The sequence below is a fragment of the Phoca vitulina genome, unplaced genomic scaffold (assembly GCF_004348235.1).
Source record: "Phoca vitulina isolate PV1807 unplaced genomic scaffold, GSC_HSeal_1.0 scaffold24, whole genome shotgun sequence".
Classification (NCBI taxonomy): Eukaryota; Metazoa; Chordata; class Mammalia; order Carnivora; family Phocidae; genus Phoca; species Phoca vitulina.
Window position 1 is genome coordinate 9,861,547 of NW_022589727.1, and position 19,385 is coordinate 9,880,931.

Below are 19,385 nucleotides of genomic sequence, written 5' to 3' on the forward strand. Positions count from 1 at the left end.
ATGCCATTTTAACCCATCAACATGGACGGGCTTCAGTGAGCAGCACAGCACCCACACTTACACCAAGCCTCACCCCACTGCGCTCTGCAGGTGCTTCTTTACCAGGGCAAGGGAGTCTGAGAGCCAGAGCAGCAGGCCCCTCCCCCAGAAGACCACATAACCCCCACAACCCTGCCAAAGCACCAAGTCTACTGACCACAGGAGAGCTTCAGCTCTGCTGGAAATAGGATCAGGCCTCTTTTAACAAGCAGACCCAGCACACACTTAGGTAAAACTTGCCACACTCTGGATGAGATCTAAACACTTCTCACTGCAGGCAAGTAGAATATGCAGACGACTGACCTGAGGGAAAGATCAGCCAAAACACAGCAGCAGAGTGCACACAGTATTCACCAGAAACACTTCCTGAAGTACCAGACTCTGGACAGCATATGACCTCTTCTTAATAAAGCCATTGTTCTGAGGAGCAGGAAACATAACAGGCTTTCCTCACACACAGAAGAAGACAGAGACCTAGACAAAATGCCAAGATGGAGGAATTCATCCCAAATAAAAGAAAAGGTCACGGCCAGGGATCTAATTGAAACAGATATAAGTAATATGTCTGAACCAGAATTTAAAACAAAAATCATAAGGACACTAGTTGGGCTTGAGAAAAACAGAAGACACCAGGAAGTCCCTTACCACAGAGATATAAAGTCAGGCCAAAAAATAAAAATAAAAATGCTATAACCGAAATGTGAAACTGACTGGATATAATGACTACAAGGATGGAAGAAACAGAAGAACAAATAAGTGATACAGAAGAACTAATTATGGAAAATAATGAAGCTGAAAAGAACAGGGAAAGAAGAATACTGAATCATGAATGTAGACTTAGGCCACTCAGTGACTCCATAAAGTATAACATTCGTATCATAGGAGTCCCAGAAGAAGAAGAGAGGAGTAAAGGGGGCAGAAGGTTTACTGGAGCAAATTATAGCTAAAAACTTCCCTAAACTGGGGAAGGAAACAGACATCCAATTCCAGGAGGCACAGAGAACTCCCATCAAAATCAACAAAATCAGGACAGCACCAAGACATATCGTAGTAAAATTTGCAAAATATAGAGATAAGGAAAAAATCCTAAAAATAACAAGGGAAAGAAATCCCTAACTTACAAAGGAAGACAAATAAGCTTAGCAGCAGACCTCTCCACAGAAACATGGCAGGCCAGAAGAAAGTGGCATGACATAATCAATGTGTTGAATGGGAAAAATATGTAGCCAAGAATACTTTATCCAGCAAGGCTGTCATTCAGAATAGAAGGAGAAATAAAGAGTTTCCCAGACAAACAAAACCTAAAGGAGTTCGTGACCACTAAACCAGCCGTGCAAGAAATATTAAAGGGGACTCTGAGAGGGAAAGAAAGATCAAAAACAACAAAGACTAGAAAGGAACAGAGAAAATCTCCAGAAACAATAACTTATCAGTTAATACAATGGCACTAAGTTCACATCTATCAACATCATTGACTGTAAATGGACTAAATGCTCCACTCAAAAGACATAGGGTACCAGAATGGATAAAAAACAAAACAAACAAAAACAAGACCCTTCCAAATGCTTCCTACAAGAGACTCATTTTTGACCTAAAGACACCTGCATATGGAAAGTGATGGCATGGAGAACTATTTATCATGCTGATGGCCATCAAAAGAAAGCCAGAGTAGTCATACTTACATCAGACAAACTAGATTTTAAACCAAAGACTGTAACAAGAGATGAGAAGGGCACTATAACATAATAAAGGGATCTATCCAACAAGAAGATCTAAGAATTGTAAATATTTATGCCTCCAACATGGGAGCACCTGAATATATAAATCAATTAATAACCAACATAAAGAAACTAATCGATATTAATACAATAATAACAGGGGACTTTAACACCCTGCTTACAGCAATGGACAGATCATCTAAGTAGAAAATCAACAAGGAAACAATGGCTTTGAATGACACACCAGACCAGATGGACTTCACAGATATATTCAGAACATTTCATCCTAAAAAAGCAGAATACACATTCTTTTCGAGTGCACATGGGACATTCTCCAGAAGAGATCACATACTGAGTCACAAATCAGGCCTCAACAAATACAAAAAGACTGAGATCATACCATGCATATTTTCTGACCATAATGCTATGAAACTTGAAGTCAAACACAAGAAAAAATTTGGAAAGACCACAAATACAAGGAATCTAAAGAACATCCTACTGAAGAATGAATGGGTTAACCAGGAAATTAAAGAAGAAATTAAAAAAAATACATGGAAACATCTGAAAATGAAAGTTTAATGGTCCAAAACCTTTAGGATGCAGGAAAAGGGGTCTTGAGAGGGAACTATATAGCAATAAAGGCCTACCTCAAGAAGCAAGAAAAGTCTCAAATACACAAACTAACCTTACACCTAAGGGAACTAGAAAACAAACAGCAAATGAAGCCTAAAGCCAGCAGAAGGGAAATAAGATTAGAAAAGAAATAAATGATATAGAAACAACAACAACAACAACAACAAAACAAAAACAGTAGAACAGATCAATGAAACTAGGAGCTGGTTTTTGAAAGAATTAATAAAATAGATAAATTCCTAGCCAGATTTATCAAAAAGAAAAGAGAAAGGACCCAAATAAATAAAACCACAAATTGAAGAGGAGAGATCACAACCAACACCACAGAAACACAAACAATTATAAAAGAATATTATGAAAAATTATATGGCAACAAATTGGGCAATCTGGAAGAAATGGATAAATTACTAGAAACATATAAACTACCAAAACTGAACCAGGAAGAAACAGAAAATTTGAACAGTCCCATAAGCAGCAAAGAAATTAAAAGAGTAATAAAAAATCTCCCAACAAACAAAAGTCCAGGGCCAGATGGCTTCCCAGGGGAATTCTACCAGACATTTAAAGAATTAACATCTATTCGTCTTGAACTATTCCAAAAAATAGAAATGGAAGGAAAACTTCCAAACTCATTCTACAAGGCCAGCATTACCTTGATTCCAAAACCAGACAAAGACTCCACTAAAAAGAATTACAGGCCAATATCCCTGATGAACATGGATGCAAAAATTCTCAAAAAGATAACTAGTACATTAAAAGAACTATTCACCAAGATCAAGTGGGATTTATTCCTGGGCTGCAGGGGTGATTTAGTATCTGCAAATCAATCAATGTGATACACCACATTAATAAAAAAAAGGATAAGAACCATATGATCCTCTCAATAGATGAAGAAAAAGCATCTGACAAAGTACAGCATCCATTCTTGATAAAAACCCTCACCAAAGTAGGGACGGATTGAATATACCTCAACATCATAAAGGCCATATATGAAAGACCCACAGCTAATATCATCTTCAATAGGTAAAAACTGAAAGCTTTTCCTCTATGGTCAGGAACAAGACAGGGATTTTCCTGAGAATTATAATAGTTAACTCTCAGCATTGTTATTTAAAACAGTACTAGATATCCTAGCCTCAGCAATCAGACAACAGAAAGATATAAAAGGCATCCAAATTAGCAAGGAAGAAGTCAAACTGTCACTATTCACAGATGACATGATACTCTATGTAGAAAACCCAAAAGACTCCATCAAGGGGCACCTGGGTGGCTGTCGGTTAAGTGTCTGCCTTCAGCTCAGGTCCCGCGATCAAGGCTCGCGTCGGGCTCCCTGCTCAGCAGGGAGTCTGCTTGTCCCTCTGCCCCTCTTGTGCTCTCTCTTTTGAATAAATAAATAAAATATTTTTTAAAAAGACCCCACTAAAAAATTGCTAGAACTGATACGTTAATTCAGTAAAGTCACAGGATACAAAATCAACATACAGAAATCTGTGGAATTGCTATACACCAATAATGAAGCAGCAGAAAGTTAAATCAAGGAATTGATCCTGCTTACAATTGCACCCAAAACAATAAGATGCCTAGGGGGGCGCCTGGGTGGCTCAGTCAGTTAAGCATCTGCCTTCAGCTCAGGTCATGATCCCAGAGTTCTGGGATCGAGCCCTGGATTGGCTCCCTGTTCAGTGGGGAGCCTGCTTCTCCCTCTCCCTCTGCTGCTCCCCCTGCTTGTGTGCTCTCTCTCTGTCAAATAAATAAGTAAAATCTTTAAAAAAAAAAAAGATACCTAGGAATAAACCTAAACAAAGAGGTAAACGATTTGTACTCTAAAAACTACAGTGTTCTATAAGTGTTCTATAGAAACTAAGTGTTCAATAACACTTATGAGAGAAACTGAAGATGACACAAATAAATGGAAAAACATTCCACGCTCATGGACTGGAAGAAAAAATATCGTTAGAATTCTATACTACCCAAAGCAGTCTACACATTTAATGCAATCCCTATCAAAATACCACTAGCATTTTTCACAGAGCTAGAACAAACAATCCTAAAATTTGTATGGAACCACAAAAGACCCTGAAGAGCCAAAGCAGTCTTGAAAAAGAAAAGCAAAGCTGGAAGCATCAAAATTCCAGACTTCCAGCTCTATTACAAAGCTGTCATCATCATGACAGTATGGTACTGGCACAAAAACACACACATAGATCAACAGAACCGAATAGAAGACTCAGAAATGGACCTACAACTATATGGTCAACTGATGTTTGACAAAGCAGGAAAGAATATCCAATAGAAAAACGTCCCTTCAAAATGGTGTTGGGAAAGCTGAACAGCCACATGCAGAAGAATGAAACTGGACCACTTTCTTACACCATATACAAAAATAAATTCAAAATGGATTAAAGACCTAAATGTGAGACAGGAATCCATCAACATCCTAGAGGAGAACACAGGCAGCAACCTCTTTGACATCGGCCTTAGCTGATGGGGAACCCACTTACACTCCTGGTGGAAATGCAAGCTGGTGCAGCCCCTTTGGAAAACAGTATGGAGGTTCCTCAGAAAGTCAAAAACAGAGCTACCCTATGACCTAGCAATTGCACTACCACGTATTTACTCAAAGGATACAAAAATACTGATTCAAAGGGGCACGTGCACCCAATGTCTATAGCAGCATTATCAATAGCCAAAATATGGAAAGAGCCCAAATGTCAATCAACTGATGAATGGATAAAGAAGTGTTATGTACATATGATGGAATATTACTCAGTCATCAAAAAGAATGAAATTTTGCCATTTGCAAAGACACAGATGGAGCACAGTGTATTATGTTAAGCAAAATAATTTAGTCAGTGAAATACAAATACCATATGATTTCATTCATATGTCAAATTTAAGAAACAAAAATGATGAACAGAAGGGAAAGAAAAAAGAGAGAGAGACAGAGAGGCAAACCACAAGAGACTCTTAGCTATTAAGAACAAACTGATGGTTGCTGGAGGGGAGGTGGAAAGGGGGATGGGCTAGATGGGTGATGGGTATTAAGAAGGGCCCTCCTTGTGATGAGCACTGAGTGTTATATGTATATGCTTATAAAAAAAAGATGTCAAATCATGTTTATACAACACAGAAAATTATTTTGGATGATAGGATTTAGGGATATTATTCAAATTTTATTTTAATTTTCTTGCATTAATTTTTAAAGTATATAACATTTTATGAACCAGCAAAGTTGTAATTTTTCACTACAAAAAGATTAAACCGAATAAAATACACTGGCATGAATCCTAGAAGTTGGGCTCAGTAAAGACATTCATTAAAAACCCCTTAGAGATAATCCATTAGAAGCTTAGATTTGTTTAGCAAGTACTTTTTAAACTCCTACTGTGTGACCAGGTAGGAAAAAGTATAATTAAAAACTGGTTTAGCTCAATGACCCCTAATTCAAGGAACTTACATTTCAGTTAGGGAAAAATGTGAGAAATTAATACAAAACAAGTAGAAGGAGAGAATATCATTAAACAATTTTTTAAAATGTTTACAACCCATCCTGTAAGTGCCCTGAAGACCATGAGATGAAAATGTACCAGGGTTAGCTCAGAAAGCTCCATAGGGGTAGGTTTAAAATGAGTTCCATCTTTTGCTAAGGCCAGGAGAAACTGATGAGGCAAGAAAACATATACTTCAAACCCTATTTTCAGCCGTCACCAACCTTTCATCTCACCAGCTGCGGTTTCTACTGCCTTTTTACTTGGTAATCTAATATTTACTGTGATACTAATTTGCAAGACCTTTGACAAAAGAGCCAGTAGATATTGCTAGCATTTGTTTGTATGCTTATCAGAATAGTGTTTCTACCATGTATGATGTAAAAATGGGTAACAGACGTATTTTTATTTTCACATCATTAGAGAAATAGTCTTTAGACCCATTAATTTATTCAATTGCACCCACTCACTCTGTTACCATGTCTATTCAATCAGAGAGCTACTCGTAGAAATAGTGTCATAATTTTCATACATAACCCTGGACAAGAACAACCAAACCAAACCAACCAAACAAACAAAAACCTATGTTAGAAGTAATGGGTTCCCATGCTAAGTGATATATTTCTCATAAAAGTTTCAAGATCACCATCAGAAGAACTAGAATGACTGAGGGATACAAAAGTTCAATGACTTTTTTAAAAGATTTATTTATTTGTTTTAGAGAGAGAGAAAGAGCAAGTGAGGAGAGGGGCAGAGGGAGAGAATCTTCAAGCAGACTTCCCACTGAGTGCATGACTCTGAGATCATGACCTGAGCTGAAACCAAGAGTCGGACGCTTAACCAACTGAGCCACCCAGGAGCCCCCTAGTAATTTTTTATTGTGTGCTCCTCACCTTCTCCAGGGAAACTGGCATATGAAGGGACCTGAAGGAGGTTTATGGTGTGTTCTTCCCACAGTGTCCTCAGGGAAGTGCACCAGGCCCTGGGCTACATGCATGAGATTCCAAGACCCAAGTGAAATCTCCACCTGAATAGGGTGACTAGCCTGCAATTTGACTGAGTAATTGCCACAGACCAAAAGGAAGTACTTAGGGGACAATGAGAAGTATTTTATATCCTGTTAGGGAAATCTCACAATAAGGATGACAATTTAGACTTACACCCTAACCTCTGATTTTGACTGGATTTAGTTTCAGGGTTACCAATTTAAGTTAGAAAAGATTTACACCATTGGTTTTAATTCAGAATGGTTTCAACAGCTTAGGAGTACATACAGTTACCTCCACCTAGAGAAGGCAGTGGTGTGGTTCAAAGCATATTTCTAAAACTGTATGAATTAGACGTCTAACCCTGATGGGGAAAACACAGGGGAGAACCAGCTCTCCCTGTCTGGCTGGCTCCTGGGTGTTGCCTGGGTTCATCTTTCTTTGCACTGTATCTGCAGCTATACAAGAATGACCCTCCCCAGGAGCACAGGACCATTTTTATTCAAGGGTATGTAAGCATGCTGAAACCTACAGGATGCCTCATTCATCCAACTTACTATCCCTTCAGCTACTTAAACATAATTCATTCAAAACTCATCCAGCACCTACTAAACGAGAAGGGCATAACGGGTGTGGTGAGGACCTCAAAGACAGACAGGAAGGTCACTGTACCCAAGGAATTAACAACTTAATGGCAAAGAGGGGAGAGCAAAATATAAATAAATATGCCTTAAGGAATCTTAAATACCATTCCGATTCGAAAATGCTTCACAGCATTGAGATTCTTTTATTCTGTAAGATTCCTAAGGTCATAGAACATCAAACATACTACTTTCTAAAAGAGACACGGGGCATTGTCTAGAAATGGTTACATTTAAGGCTCTTTCTTTCATTTCATTCTTCCATTTTTTCACTTTTTATTTTACAGTGCTGGGCCTCTACTGGAAGTTTCATAAGCCCCACTGACTTCATTGGCGCAGAATAAGCCACTCCCCCCAGTTGCTTGCTGCTTAGGCATCACTCCCATCGCCTTCCCAGTAATCACCTTCAGCTTCTCTTCGGCAGTTTTTTACCTTAATTGACTTATTTTAAGTCCCATCTTCTTCTTCCATCTGCCCTGATTTTACAGGATCAGACAGGAAATCAGAGTTGCTAGCTCTCTCTTCTATGGGTAACTAGTGAATCTGCATTTTAACGCTTACGGTGGACTTGTGACGTCACAGAGCGCCCTGCCGCTCCTCAGTGGTGCCTGCAGGTCTGCGGTATGGGCTGGATGATGCGACATTTGGACCCCCAAGATAATGGTTTAGACCTCGGAGCTAGCTATGCCTTGGCTAGTATCTTAGCCATGTCATCTATGGGAAACCTCCTTAACACCCTCTGGGCCTCGGTTTCTTCAGCTGAAAAATGGGAATAATTCTACTGTACATAACTGAAGGCTGTACTAGACGAGATGAGGTACCTAGACCATTGCATTAAATATGGGCAGTGACTATGATTTCACTTCTACATCCCTTCACTAAGGTAGCTTCATTATTCTATTACTTTGCAGTCTTTAAAAAAAAAAAAAAGCAGGTTAAAATGAACACAGTGGTCTCCTTTATCAACTCTTTACTTTGCTAACAAGTCAGCTGAAATACTCTGACAATACAGTTTTTAACATGTAAGATGGTTATTGCCACGCAGGGCTTCTCGGTAACAACAGTTAGAATACAAGAGCTCCTGACTAAAGACCGGAACACCTGACAGGATCCTGAGGACATAATACACACTCTTCTTGACTCCCAGTCCTGAAGTTAGCCAAGTAATTAAATAGGGAGGCCCGTGTGCCTTGATTTTTTTTTTTTTTAATTCATGATACGGCACTGACTTCACTGATGTTGGTAGCAGGCCATTTTTAACCGAAGGTCACTGACTTTTAAATTACTTAGGGTATCATAACATGGCGTTTTTTTAGTACATTCTTTACATATCACTCTCCCATTATAGTTTTCTATTTTAGAAGCTACTCCTATTAAAGTACTTACTTTACAACCCCCAAAAGACTAGAAAAAAATCACAACAGTGTATCTGTAAGTGAGGTTATATACAAACACACATGCATACATTTTGGGCTACACAAAAATTATAAAATTATTTAGCCTTGGAAATAATGCAAAAGAGGTAATCATGCTCCATGCCAAGAATGTAAAACAAAAATAAATTCTGCCTCCCTAAAGAGATCTTATCTAAGGATATATAAATTCTATTCAAAGACTTTTTATTGAAAGCATGCTCCCAGGATTTAGCAAAATTCCTGGTATACAATAGGCAATCAGTAAACCTTTACTATATATAACTATCTCTCTCTCTCTCTCTATATATATATATATATAAGAGAGAGAGAGAGAGAGAGAGAGAAAGTAAAACTCTTGTTTGAATTTTATAAACAGATGAACTGCAAATAAGAATTGCCCTAAGTTGTCAAGAAAGTACATGGCAGAACCAATAATAAAGTTCAGGTCAGTAACATTGTAGTTTCCACCAACCATTTTATAAAACATCACAATGATCCAGGTCATTATCATTACCCTTCCTCAGAGGTGAAATAACTGAGAGAGAGAAATGAAGCCAGTAGGTCCAGACATCCAATGAGGCAGGTTCGGTAGAGAATTACAATGTTCAGCCCTGGATATGTTTATTTTTGTCTCTTTAATTCTCATGTTACGTTTTCCCTGAATGCTGCTGTTGAGTTCCTGACACAAGTGATCAGGAAGGAAATCTGCAGAAGAAAAGCTGGTGCTGACTTGCAGGACCCAGGGACGGTGTCTCCTACACTTCTCAGCAATTTTACACTGTTTTTCCGACAAGCACTACTGAATATTTCAAGCAGCACGGATAACAAGCAAAGCACAGCAGCTTTACTGAAGCAGACCCCAATGACAATGTCCCTGACGGCTGAATGAACTCTTTACCAAAAGTTGCATTTTCCCCCCCAATACAGTATATTCCAATAAACGGAAATCCAGTTGCAGGAACAAAACATGGCACGGTAGATAAAACCATGACTTGACAGATCATTTCTTGAATACAGTGATCACTTTAAATCTCCTACCTTTACCCAATAATATCATTTGCAAATTCAGCAATAGGCTTAAGCCCAATCTCTTGGAACTGTATTTTCTTATTTGGTATCCTTTTTGGTTTCGATAAACTGGGAAGATTTTTAAGTTTCCTTGTTTAACCATTAAAACATTTGTTCTAAGAATTTTCCATCATTTCCTTGAAAAAGATACAAATCTCTAAAATGTGAAATGTCATAGTCTATTGAACACTCACCCAAACCAGACTTTTTTAATCGTTTTAAGTGCTGACTTGTTTGTTTTCCAGTGGGAGATTTTTGCCCATGTTTCATTTCTTTATCTGAACTGTCTGCTTCACCATTTTTAGATTCGGATCCTAAAAAAGGAAATAGTTATTATGTCATTATCTTCCTCTTGCTGTCCTTGAAAAGAAAAATCTAAAATTATTTCAAAAACCATAGATATAATCTCCTTTTCTATAAGTTAATTCACTACCTTTGGCCACAATCTGATTCCTCTGCTGGATATAAAGAGAAAAGCCCAATAAATCAATCAAACAGAACAAAAAGCAAGAACAGATGGCCTAATAGTGGAGTCAAAAACACATTCACTGATCTGATAGCTTTTAAAAGAAACACTCAGATCTTTTGTAAAAACACACAGATAAGCTTTGACAATTCTATACAGTTTAGAGACGATGCAAGACAGAGATAGAAACGTGAAGGAAGAAGAGAAACTTGAAGAGAAGGAGAGATCATACCTTTCTAAATAACTTTACGTGGAAACAGGAACAGAAAATGCAAACATCAATCTATAATAAATAGAATGGTACCGAGCTGATAAAGTGACAGAAGGTAAATTAGAAGAAAAGGTCAGGGCTTCACTGAGGTGAGAAGAATGTTCCCAGAACACAGAAACTAATAAAGGATGCCTGATTTTGCAGCAGAAGACTGAAAAACAAATTCACACTCACGGAAGAACTGTTTTTGATGGCATTACACATCAGCATGTGGTCTACCATTAAAGTTCAATATTCAAACAAAAGCCAAGGCAACAACAAAAAAATCCACGGAGCAGTACCACACATTTTCTTACACCTATTGACATTAGCAAATGAAGTCCTTTGATGATGAGCGAGCTGGTGCCTTTTATTTATTTATTTATTTTTTTAAGAGCGAAATGCCCTATTATTTTGGACTCCCTGAAAGAGTCAAAAGTATAAAAAAATTAAAATGAAACCTCAAGTAGAAATATTATTCGGTTGTAGAGAAAATTCGTGACATCTCTCTCAGTGAAGAAGTCTCCTCCGGGAAGAAACTGGCCAAGCATACACTATTTTAGCTCTTTACCTGAAGGCGAATCCGACTGCTCATCAGACACCTTCAATGGTGTCAAAACAACACGCGGTACAGTCTTGTTTACCATCATTGAGACTCCATTTCTTCTCTTCTGCTGCTGCCTCAAAGCCTACAAAACATGATAATAAAATGTAACATAAAAATATAGCCAAAATGATTTCTCATAATGGAATTAAATGATCCATTTGCCCATCATTAGCTACAACCTCTTAAGAGACTTAAATTCCACAGAGTCACTAATTGGTCCTGATTCTCAACAGTCAACTTCATGTCATTTTCCCTCAAAAGCAGAAAATCAGGCTTTGGCAAAGGGCAGCAACCTGAGACCATTTGGAGTATAGTTCTGAAAACAAAGCAGCGCTTAAAGGTTTGTTCTACCTTAGCCGTGTGGCTTGGGAGCCCATGGAACTTGAAACCATGACTCCCAAGTAAAATAAATGTAAAATAAATGTTTCGAGACCAGGATAAAAATAGATGTGTCTGCACTTCTCTTGCAGGTGCGTCCTCCCCGTGCACTGCTCGGTCAATCAAGTTAACACCGAGTGTCATCAGTATGTACAGCAGGAAAGGACTATAGTATTGATGCACTCACTCAGCCGTGGGGAGCGCGCTGCACAAAATCACTGAACATGGCAGGAATCATTTATTTCTGTGAAGGGAATCAGTCCTAATCTTGGAAACCTTGCAGCACTTGGCTTCTGTCTGCTTGACTTTGGGCATTAACCTTCAGAACACGAACATGACGGCATTCTGGCAAATCCAGGGGAAAAAAAAAAAATTGAGATGAGCATAAATCTCTCCAAATGGGAGTGCTTTGTGTTTCATAAATGAATCAACCACGGTGATGATAATGTAATAAAAGACATTTAAAAGTTTTGAAATACAGCTTATCCAGCAGATCGCTTTACACAGAAAATTACCTGTAATAAAAAGGGTCTTCAGCACACCAAACTGAAGAGACATTAAATTCACAGTCACAGGGATGCTAAAACTCCTCAAAAGGTGAAAAGGCTGACCACAGACAGCCTCAAACATTTTTATTCCTGGCTTCTGTGTCATTTCTACCAATTTTATAACAACTCAGTTACTTGATTAATGTTCTTCGACTAGAAGTTGTCACAACCTCCTAAAATACTGCCTTGGCTGTATATCCCCTGCTGTCAGAAACAATGTCATTGTATTTGCGAAGGGTATTAGTTGAATGTCCAACTTATAGATCATAAAATTTAGCAATCAAATAATTACAGAAGTAAAAAATTAAATACCATTTAAATGAGAGAAGGCCTATTCAGATGAGATTTAGAACCAGATGGAAAAGTGGATGGCTTGGAAAATCTATTACTAATGATACTGTGGGCTAATGATAACACAAGCAACTTCCCTTCGATTCTGACATCTACTGAACTTTTAGAAAGCACCAGGCACTGCGTGGGGGACCAGGGTTACAAAAATGAACAAAATGCCCTCCTCCTCACCTTCAGCTTGCTGTCAATAATATATTTAATGACAGCATGTGTGCTATAAAATATTTAAGACATTTACCCTTTCTTTCATCAAGGTGTACACAACTGCATAAATCTCTACAGCCTCGTGGAAGAGCTCAGAGCACTTTATAGACATTAACCCATCAATCCAATAATAAAATGGAATGAGGCAACATGGTGCCTTATATTACGATTAAGTCCATTTTGCCCACTACATAAGACAATAAAACTTGTACAAGGAATGATTAATTTTTAGGAGTCTATACATCATACACTTCAACTACTTCCCTTGGCAATCCAAGTGGGTATTTTAAAAGCATTCATTTTATGTTGGGGTGGGTATATATTTGAAAATACTGGTAAGAAAAAAAGAGGTGAAATAACAAAGGGCCTACCTAGAACCTGGAATCATAAAGGCGACATGTCTTTTTATAGCATTTGTGGTAAATAATTATTAAAGTAATAAAAATTTTGCCCTCAACTTTTAGAGCTGAGAGGACTCTACTATAGACAAATTAGTAGTTGGACAGAAAGGAACCATGACAGAGATAATAATAATAATAACCCATAGTATCAAGGTGGAGCCAAGGCAGGGATAAAGGAATACTAATCAATATTGAGACCAATCAATGATATTTTTTCTAAATATGTATTTCCTACTCAGAAATTTGGACAAATATATCTGAATATGGTATTTCTTAAATGCTGAAATGAAACAATGTATCTATAGGTGACCAAAACTAAATGACCACCATATTAAAAAAAATTATCTTAAGTGTATTTAAAATATGCATACTTTTTGTTTTATTTCTGAAAAACATGCATTATATCTGGCCCTGAATAATGTTTCTAGGGGCAGACAGCAAAAACTGGGAAGTTTTTGTTTCCTACGAGGCCAGTCACAGCAGTGAAAGCAGCAAGCTACTAGGCAAACTTGGGGAGCATCACGGCTCAGTTATCAGAAGGGGCATCTCGATCACATTTACTAGATCCACAGTCACTTTAGGCTAAGTTGCAGATTCCAGTTCACTTCCCAGAAAGCAGGGTTTATCTGACTCTGGACACTAGGGAAACTTCCAAGCAGATCAGAACGTGAACGGGGGTGGAGAAAACAAGCTCAGTAACTGAGATGTCTGGGACAGTGTGGGCTCCACACAAGAGAACTCTGGCACCTGCCATGGGCATGAGGCAGGCGGTACAGCGGCTCCTACATTATAGTGATTCCTGTTCTCTTTTTTTTTTTTTTTTAAAGATTTTATTTATTTATTTGAGAGAGAGAGAATGAGAGAGAGAGAGCACATGAGAGGGGGGAGGGTCAGAGGGAGAAGCAGACTCCCTGCCGAGCAGGGAGCCCGATGCGGGACTCGATCCAGGGACTCCAGGATCATGACCTGAGCCGAAGGCAGTCGCCTAACCAACTGAGCCACCCAGGCGCCCAGTGATTCCTGTTCTCTTGCTGTAGGGTGTTCATCCTGCAAGGAAAGAAGCTACCTGTTCATGAGTTTTCGGGTTGTGTAGCTCTATTTCTGCAACTATGTGCACATCAACCACTCAAACATACGCTGCATGTCTCCTCACAATGCCCTGAAAAATGTGCAATGCTTTTTTTGGACATTGGGGTAAGACAGTGGCAGAGGGGGAGACTGAAGTGAGTGAAAAAAGTACATACCCCATTGGAGGAGGTAGTAACTACTCAAGAGATGCAACACAACTGGATTTTTAGGTGAGTTTTCCTGTTTTTAAACAAAGTACCAGGCAAAACAAAGATGACTGAGCTAAATTCAGCCTGAGGGCACCAATCTTTGAGACCTACTACACACCATTCCCAACGCACCTCACCTCCCCAAATGAGTCTGACCACTGCCCAACAGGTGTGTTAAAATCCCCCTCTTCTAATGTGCTGACCTGCAGAAGATTGGGGACCGGTGCAGAGCCATCTTAATGACTATGTGGGGTGATGGGTTGCAGAGTCAGAGAAAGAATGAAATAATCAGCTGAGTATGCTGGGTAAATTACTTGATTAAAATGTCCCTATGAAACAAAGACAATAGCGTTGGTAAGGTGTTTTAAATAGGAAATCCACAGAACAGTACTGAACGCTATTTGTAGCACATAGTAAATATTCAATAAATATTACTTCTTACATTATTTACCCATTCGGCAATGAATGCATTTTTTGAGGATTTACTCTGTTGGTAGTACACTGCTGATCCACAGTAATGAAAAAGACAAAAAAAAAATTGTTTTATTTTACATTTTAGCCAAAGACTGACAAGGAATCACAGAAAATAAACATAACAATTTTACACACATACAAGCACTAAGAAAATTATGCCATATCAAGGAGGTAGAGTAACTGGGGTGGGAAGAAAAATCTCTTGAGAAGTGACAGTGGAGACGAAACCCCAAATGACAAAGAGAACCGGCCATGTAAAGATGGCAGAAATTCCAGTCAGGGAAAGAAATAGTATTAAGACCTCTATCAGGAAACGTCTTTGGTGGTTCAAGGAATTAATAGCTGGGGTAGCTTGGAAGAAGGACTAGGAAGATTACAGAAATGGAAAAGAATTCCCTGAAATGATTGCCAAGGGTTTATATTAGGATCAGGAGATTTATGTTCAAAACAAAGGCACCCCTCAACCCCAGTCTCTCCCCACAGCCTGCAGGGTCCACTCTAGCACTTCTGCCCCAAAGATGCGACAGAGGCCCAGCAAAGAGAAAGCACAGTGTGTCTTCCAGCAAAGGATCGCCCTTGGCCTTTATGCACTGCTTCAGAATACATTTTAAGGTCCCACTGCATGAAGTACATTGCATCTCACACCTTGGACAAGCTTCCTAACGGTTCTGAACATTTTGAGCAATTTAGGGAAGGGGGTCCTTAAGCACTCCAGGAGGCCTTCTGCCTCAGAGCCTCTGCATGAATTCTCTTCTGTGCCTGGTACACTCTTCCCTCAGACATCCGGCTCAGTTCCTCAAATACTTGAGACTTTACTCATTGCCTTAGCCCATTGGGCTGCTCTAACAATATACCCCAGGCTGGGTAACCTGTAAACCACAGAAATTCAGTCTCCACAGTCTGGAGGCTGGAGGCGGTAGATCACAGTGCCAGTGTGATCCTGTGAGGGCCCCTCCTCTGGGCTGCGGGCTTCTCCCTCGTTGTACCCTCACATGGCAGACAGGGGCCAGGGAGCTCTGGTGGGGTCTCTTTTGTAAGTATACTGATCCCATTTATAATGGCTCCATGCTCGTAAGTTAAGCACCTCCCAAAGACCACATCTCCAAATACCACCACATTGAACCTTAGGATTCCAACATATGAATTTTGGGGGACACAAACATTCAAATCACACACTCTTTACTGCTTTTCCCACCATATTCTCTATCCCCACCATCCACTCTAATTTATTTTCCCCCCATGGAAAATATATTATACCGTGTGATGTCATTTTGTCTTCCCATCCCCAACCTAGAATACAGACTCCGAAAGACAGGGATTTTCATCTTTTTTTGTTCACTGACATATCCCCAAGTGCCCAGAAGATTACCTAGGCTACCCTAGGTGTTCAGGAAATAATTACTAAGGATAAATAAAAACTCTTAAAAATAATTTTAATAAAAATAGAAAAGCCCTCTTCTCTCTTTAAAATATATAACTGGTTTATTCAAAAGGCAGAAATCAGCATGAAACAATCAAGAAATAATTTTATTCTCTTAATATTGCCTTCACACATTTCTGACCAATTTCCCTTTCTCATTTCTGGACAATATTTTACATAGAACACATAGCTTCTTGGGTCGCCTTCAAGTATTTATACAGTCTCATTTTCAGGCTTAAAAACACGAGGTCTAATATGAAGTCTTCTTTCTGCTCTCCCCAGGCTACACCTATGTCTCAGGTAAAAAAAACTTCATTAGCAAAGAAATTCCTGATTTTACTCTTCCTCCATTTCCCTCCTCTCCTTTGGCTTCCCCAGGATCGGAGTTGAAAATGAGGAGAAGAACAGGTCAAAGTTGTCTTACCTAGTGTTATCATAGACTCAGCATCACAATCTTTGCGGAGACAAAAGGCCAGCTGCTAGATCTGTATGGTGTACATTATCTAGTTATACAGATACTGTTAACCATATATCTATTATCCAGTTACAACTATATATATAGCGTAGATTCTTAGAAAGAAGTAGGTGGGAAAAAAAGAGAAACAAAGTCCAGTAGCTTTATAGGCATAAATGTAGTAAAAAAAAAAAAAAAATTTAAAATAAACCTTCATGCAAAATAAGCTAGACATAATTTCTCAGATCTGAGGCCTCCATAGCCACCCGAAGCATGTTGCCATAGAGAATGGGTCCTTTTACTTTGCAATACTGCTAACTGCAGTATAATTACAGGCTGGGCAATATGGAGGCTATAATGTCCCTTGACTATTGACATAGAATATTTTCATTGCTTCCAAATATTTGGGTCCATTTTACTTTCTCATCATCAAAATGTTAGTTAACATCCTATGTTAGATATAATTGCATGAATAATATATTGTTCTCTTAGTAGATTTTTTTTTTTCTGAATAAGCATATTCCAAATAAACATATTCAGAAGCCTCTGGAGAGTAGTTACAACTATATATATGCTTATATATAGTTATATGTATAACTATATATATATATATATATATATATAGTATATATCACACATATATATATACATATACATATTTGTCTGTGTGTCTGTGTGTGCGCGTGCCTCCTAACAGTGTGTGAGGTACCAGGTTCCCCTCCTGGGAAAATTCCACCCTTCAGGAGTGTTTCTCTCTGCGTCTTCCTCTCACTTAGACTGTACCTCCTTTCACCGAGAAAGAGGGGATGTAGCAGAGCTCTATCCACTTTTATAAAATCCCTTTAATTAATGCTCCTTCAAGTGAATCCTGAACTATCTTTATATTGGCTGTTGGGGGATGGTCCGGGGCCATCTGGCCTCTCTCACTAAGTCCTCTGAGGTCGTGTCTAGCACCTCTCTTTCCAACAGGTACACTTGTATCCCACTGTCCTCAGCTTTGAGCTTTAGCTAAAATTCCAGAAGAACAAGAAAATTCCTGTTTTACATTATATGTTACAAATATAATAGAAGTTAAATGCAACTTAACATTACTAAAATTTGGATATCCCATAGCCTGGAAAATATAAAGCCATGTAATAGATTAAGAAAATAAGACTAGGAGGGTCACTTTAGATGGTCATGGGAGGTTTGGTCTGCATAAGGGTACCGTGAAAGGGGAGATTTTATTTTGTTGTGACAAATTACGAGAGATGGCTTTTTCTACTCCACCCTAAAGGTCTCAATTAGCTAGAGGTGGCCCTGTTGCTCAATCTGTAACATGGTTTTATTTTGACACTGACATTATATAATAAGTCTTACTGTATTAGTCTAGATTAAATTAAGGGGGATGATATCAATGAGGTACTTTCCAACTACTCAAGCCTTAGCTACAGTTTGAAATGCTAATGGAATATCTTATTGAACAACTTTAAATCCTGTAATTTCAAATCCAGAAAGAAACGCCATCAAAACTTAAATAAGGGTGTCTAGGTGGTTCAGTTGGCTGAGCCTCTGCCTTCAGCTCAGGTCATGATCTCAGGGTCCTGGGATCCAGCCCTACATCTGGCTCCCTGCTCAGCGGGGAGCCTGCTTCTTCCTCTCCCACTGACCCTCCCCCCCACTTGTGCGAGCGTGCGCCCTCTCTCTCTCTCAGATAAACAAATAAAATCTTAAAAAAAAAAAAACTTAAATAAGAAGATGGCAAGTGTAAATGCAGTCTACTGTGAAGGAATGTACCTTTAAGCCGCCCATATATATAACGTCCAACATGACCAAGCTCTACAGAGTACACAGTACTAACCAAATTTAATATTTCCAGGTATTATTCAGTATGAAAGAAATTTACAGGCTTAAACTTGGAAATAAACTTATTTTTTAAAGGAAACACGTAACAGAGCTAAATCAGTCAGGAAAGGTAAAGATCCTATCATGCATCAATTACAATTCTGGCTTTAAGCAAAAGGAAAGAAATCAAAAGATGAGGACTGAGCATACTTTTCTCTAGAGATGTATTGTGATATTCTCCTATAAAAAGAAACTAAAAAAAAAAAAAAAGCTAACCCTTTAAATAAACATTTTATTTTTTCAACAGAAAGCTTGTCAGATAACTCTAAAAAAATGGAATGGTTTCTCATTTCTACTCTAATGAAAAATAAAATAAAACCTCAAATCACAGGCTTTTGTGTTAACTTGGAATTTGCATAAACAAGTAATGCCTGTTTTATTGTAATAGAAAAACAACACTAACAATGTAACTTAAGAATGCACTGAATGCAATAAGCCCTTCACTGAAAAATGTGAAAATATCACATGCTGTGAATGCTAAAATAATTAGAAATACACACATATGAAACAGCTGGCTGAGTCAGGCCCCACCAACTTGCATTGTTGCTCTTACGCTAAATGTCAACGCCCATGTTCAAGAAACTGCTATCATGCAACATAACCTTTGGAATTTCACAGTATTGGTCAAACATATAAAGCTAAAGCAAAATACCAACACTGTATCTGTTTTGTGATAAGAAGAG

At 38.5% G+C, this 19,385-nt stretch overlaps 1 protein-coding gene across 5 annotated transcripts in view; it reads right to left on the bottom strand.

Annotated features, from left to right (window-relative positions):
- ASXL3 (ASXL transcriptional regulator 3) overlaps nt 1–19,385 on the bottom strand; it is a 183,014-nt gene that overhangs the window by 76,137 nt on the left and 87,492 nt on the right. For all 5 annotated transcript variants that reach the window (XM_032421416.1, XM_032421418.1, XM_032421419.1 and 2 more), the window contains 2 exons: nt 11,276–11,393; nt 10,183–10,302 (listed from right to left, as the gene is read on the bottom strand). In XM_032421416.1, coding sequence (XP_032277307.1) covers nt 10,183–10,302; nt 11,276–11,393 — 238 coding nt within the window. The remainder of the gene's footprint in view (nt 1–10,182; nt 10,303–11,275; nt 11,394–19,385) is intronic.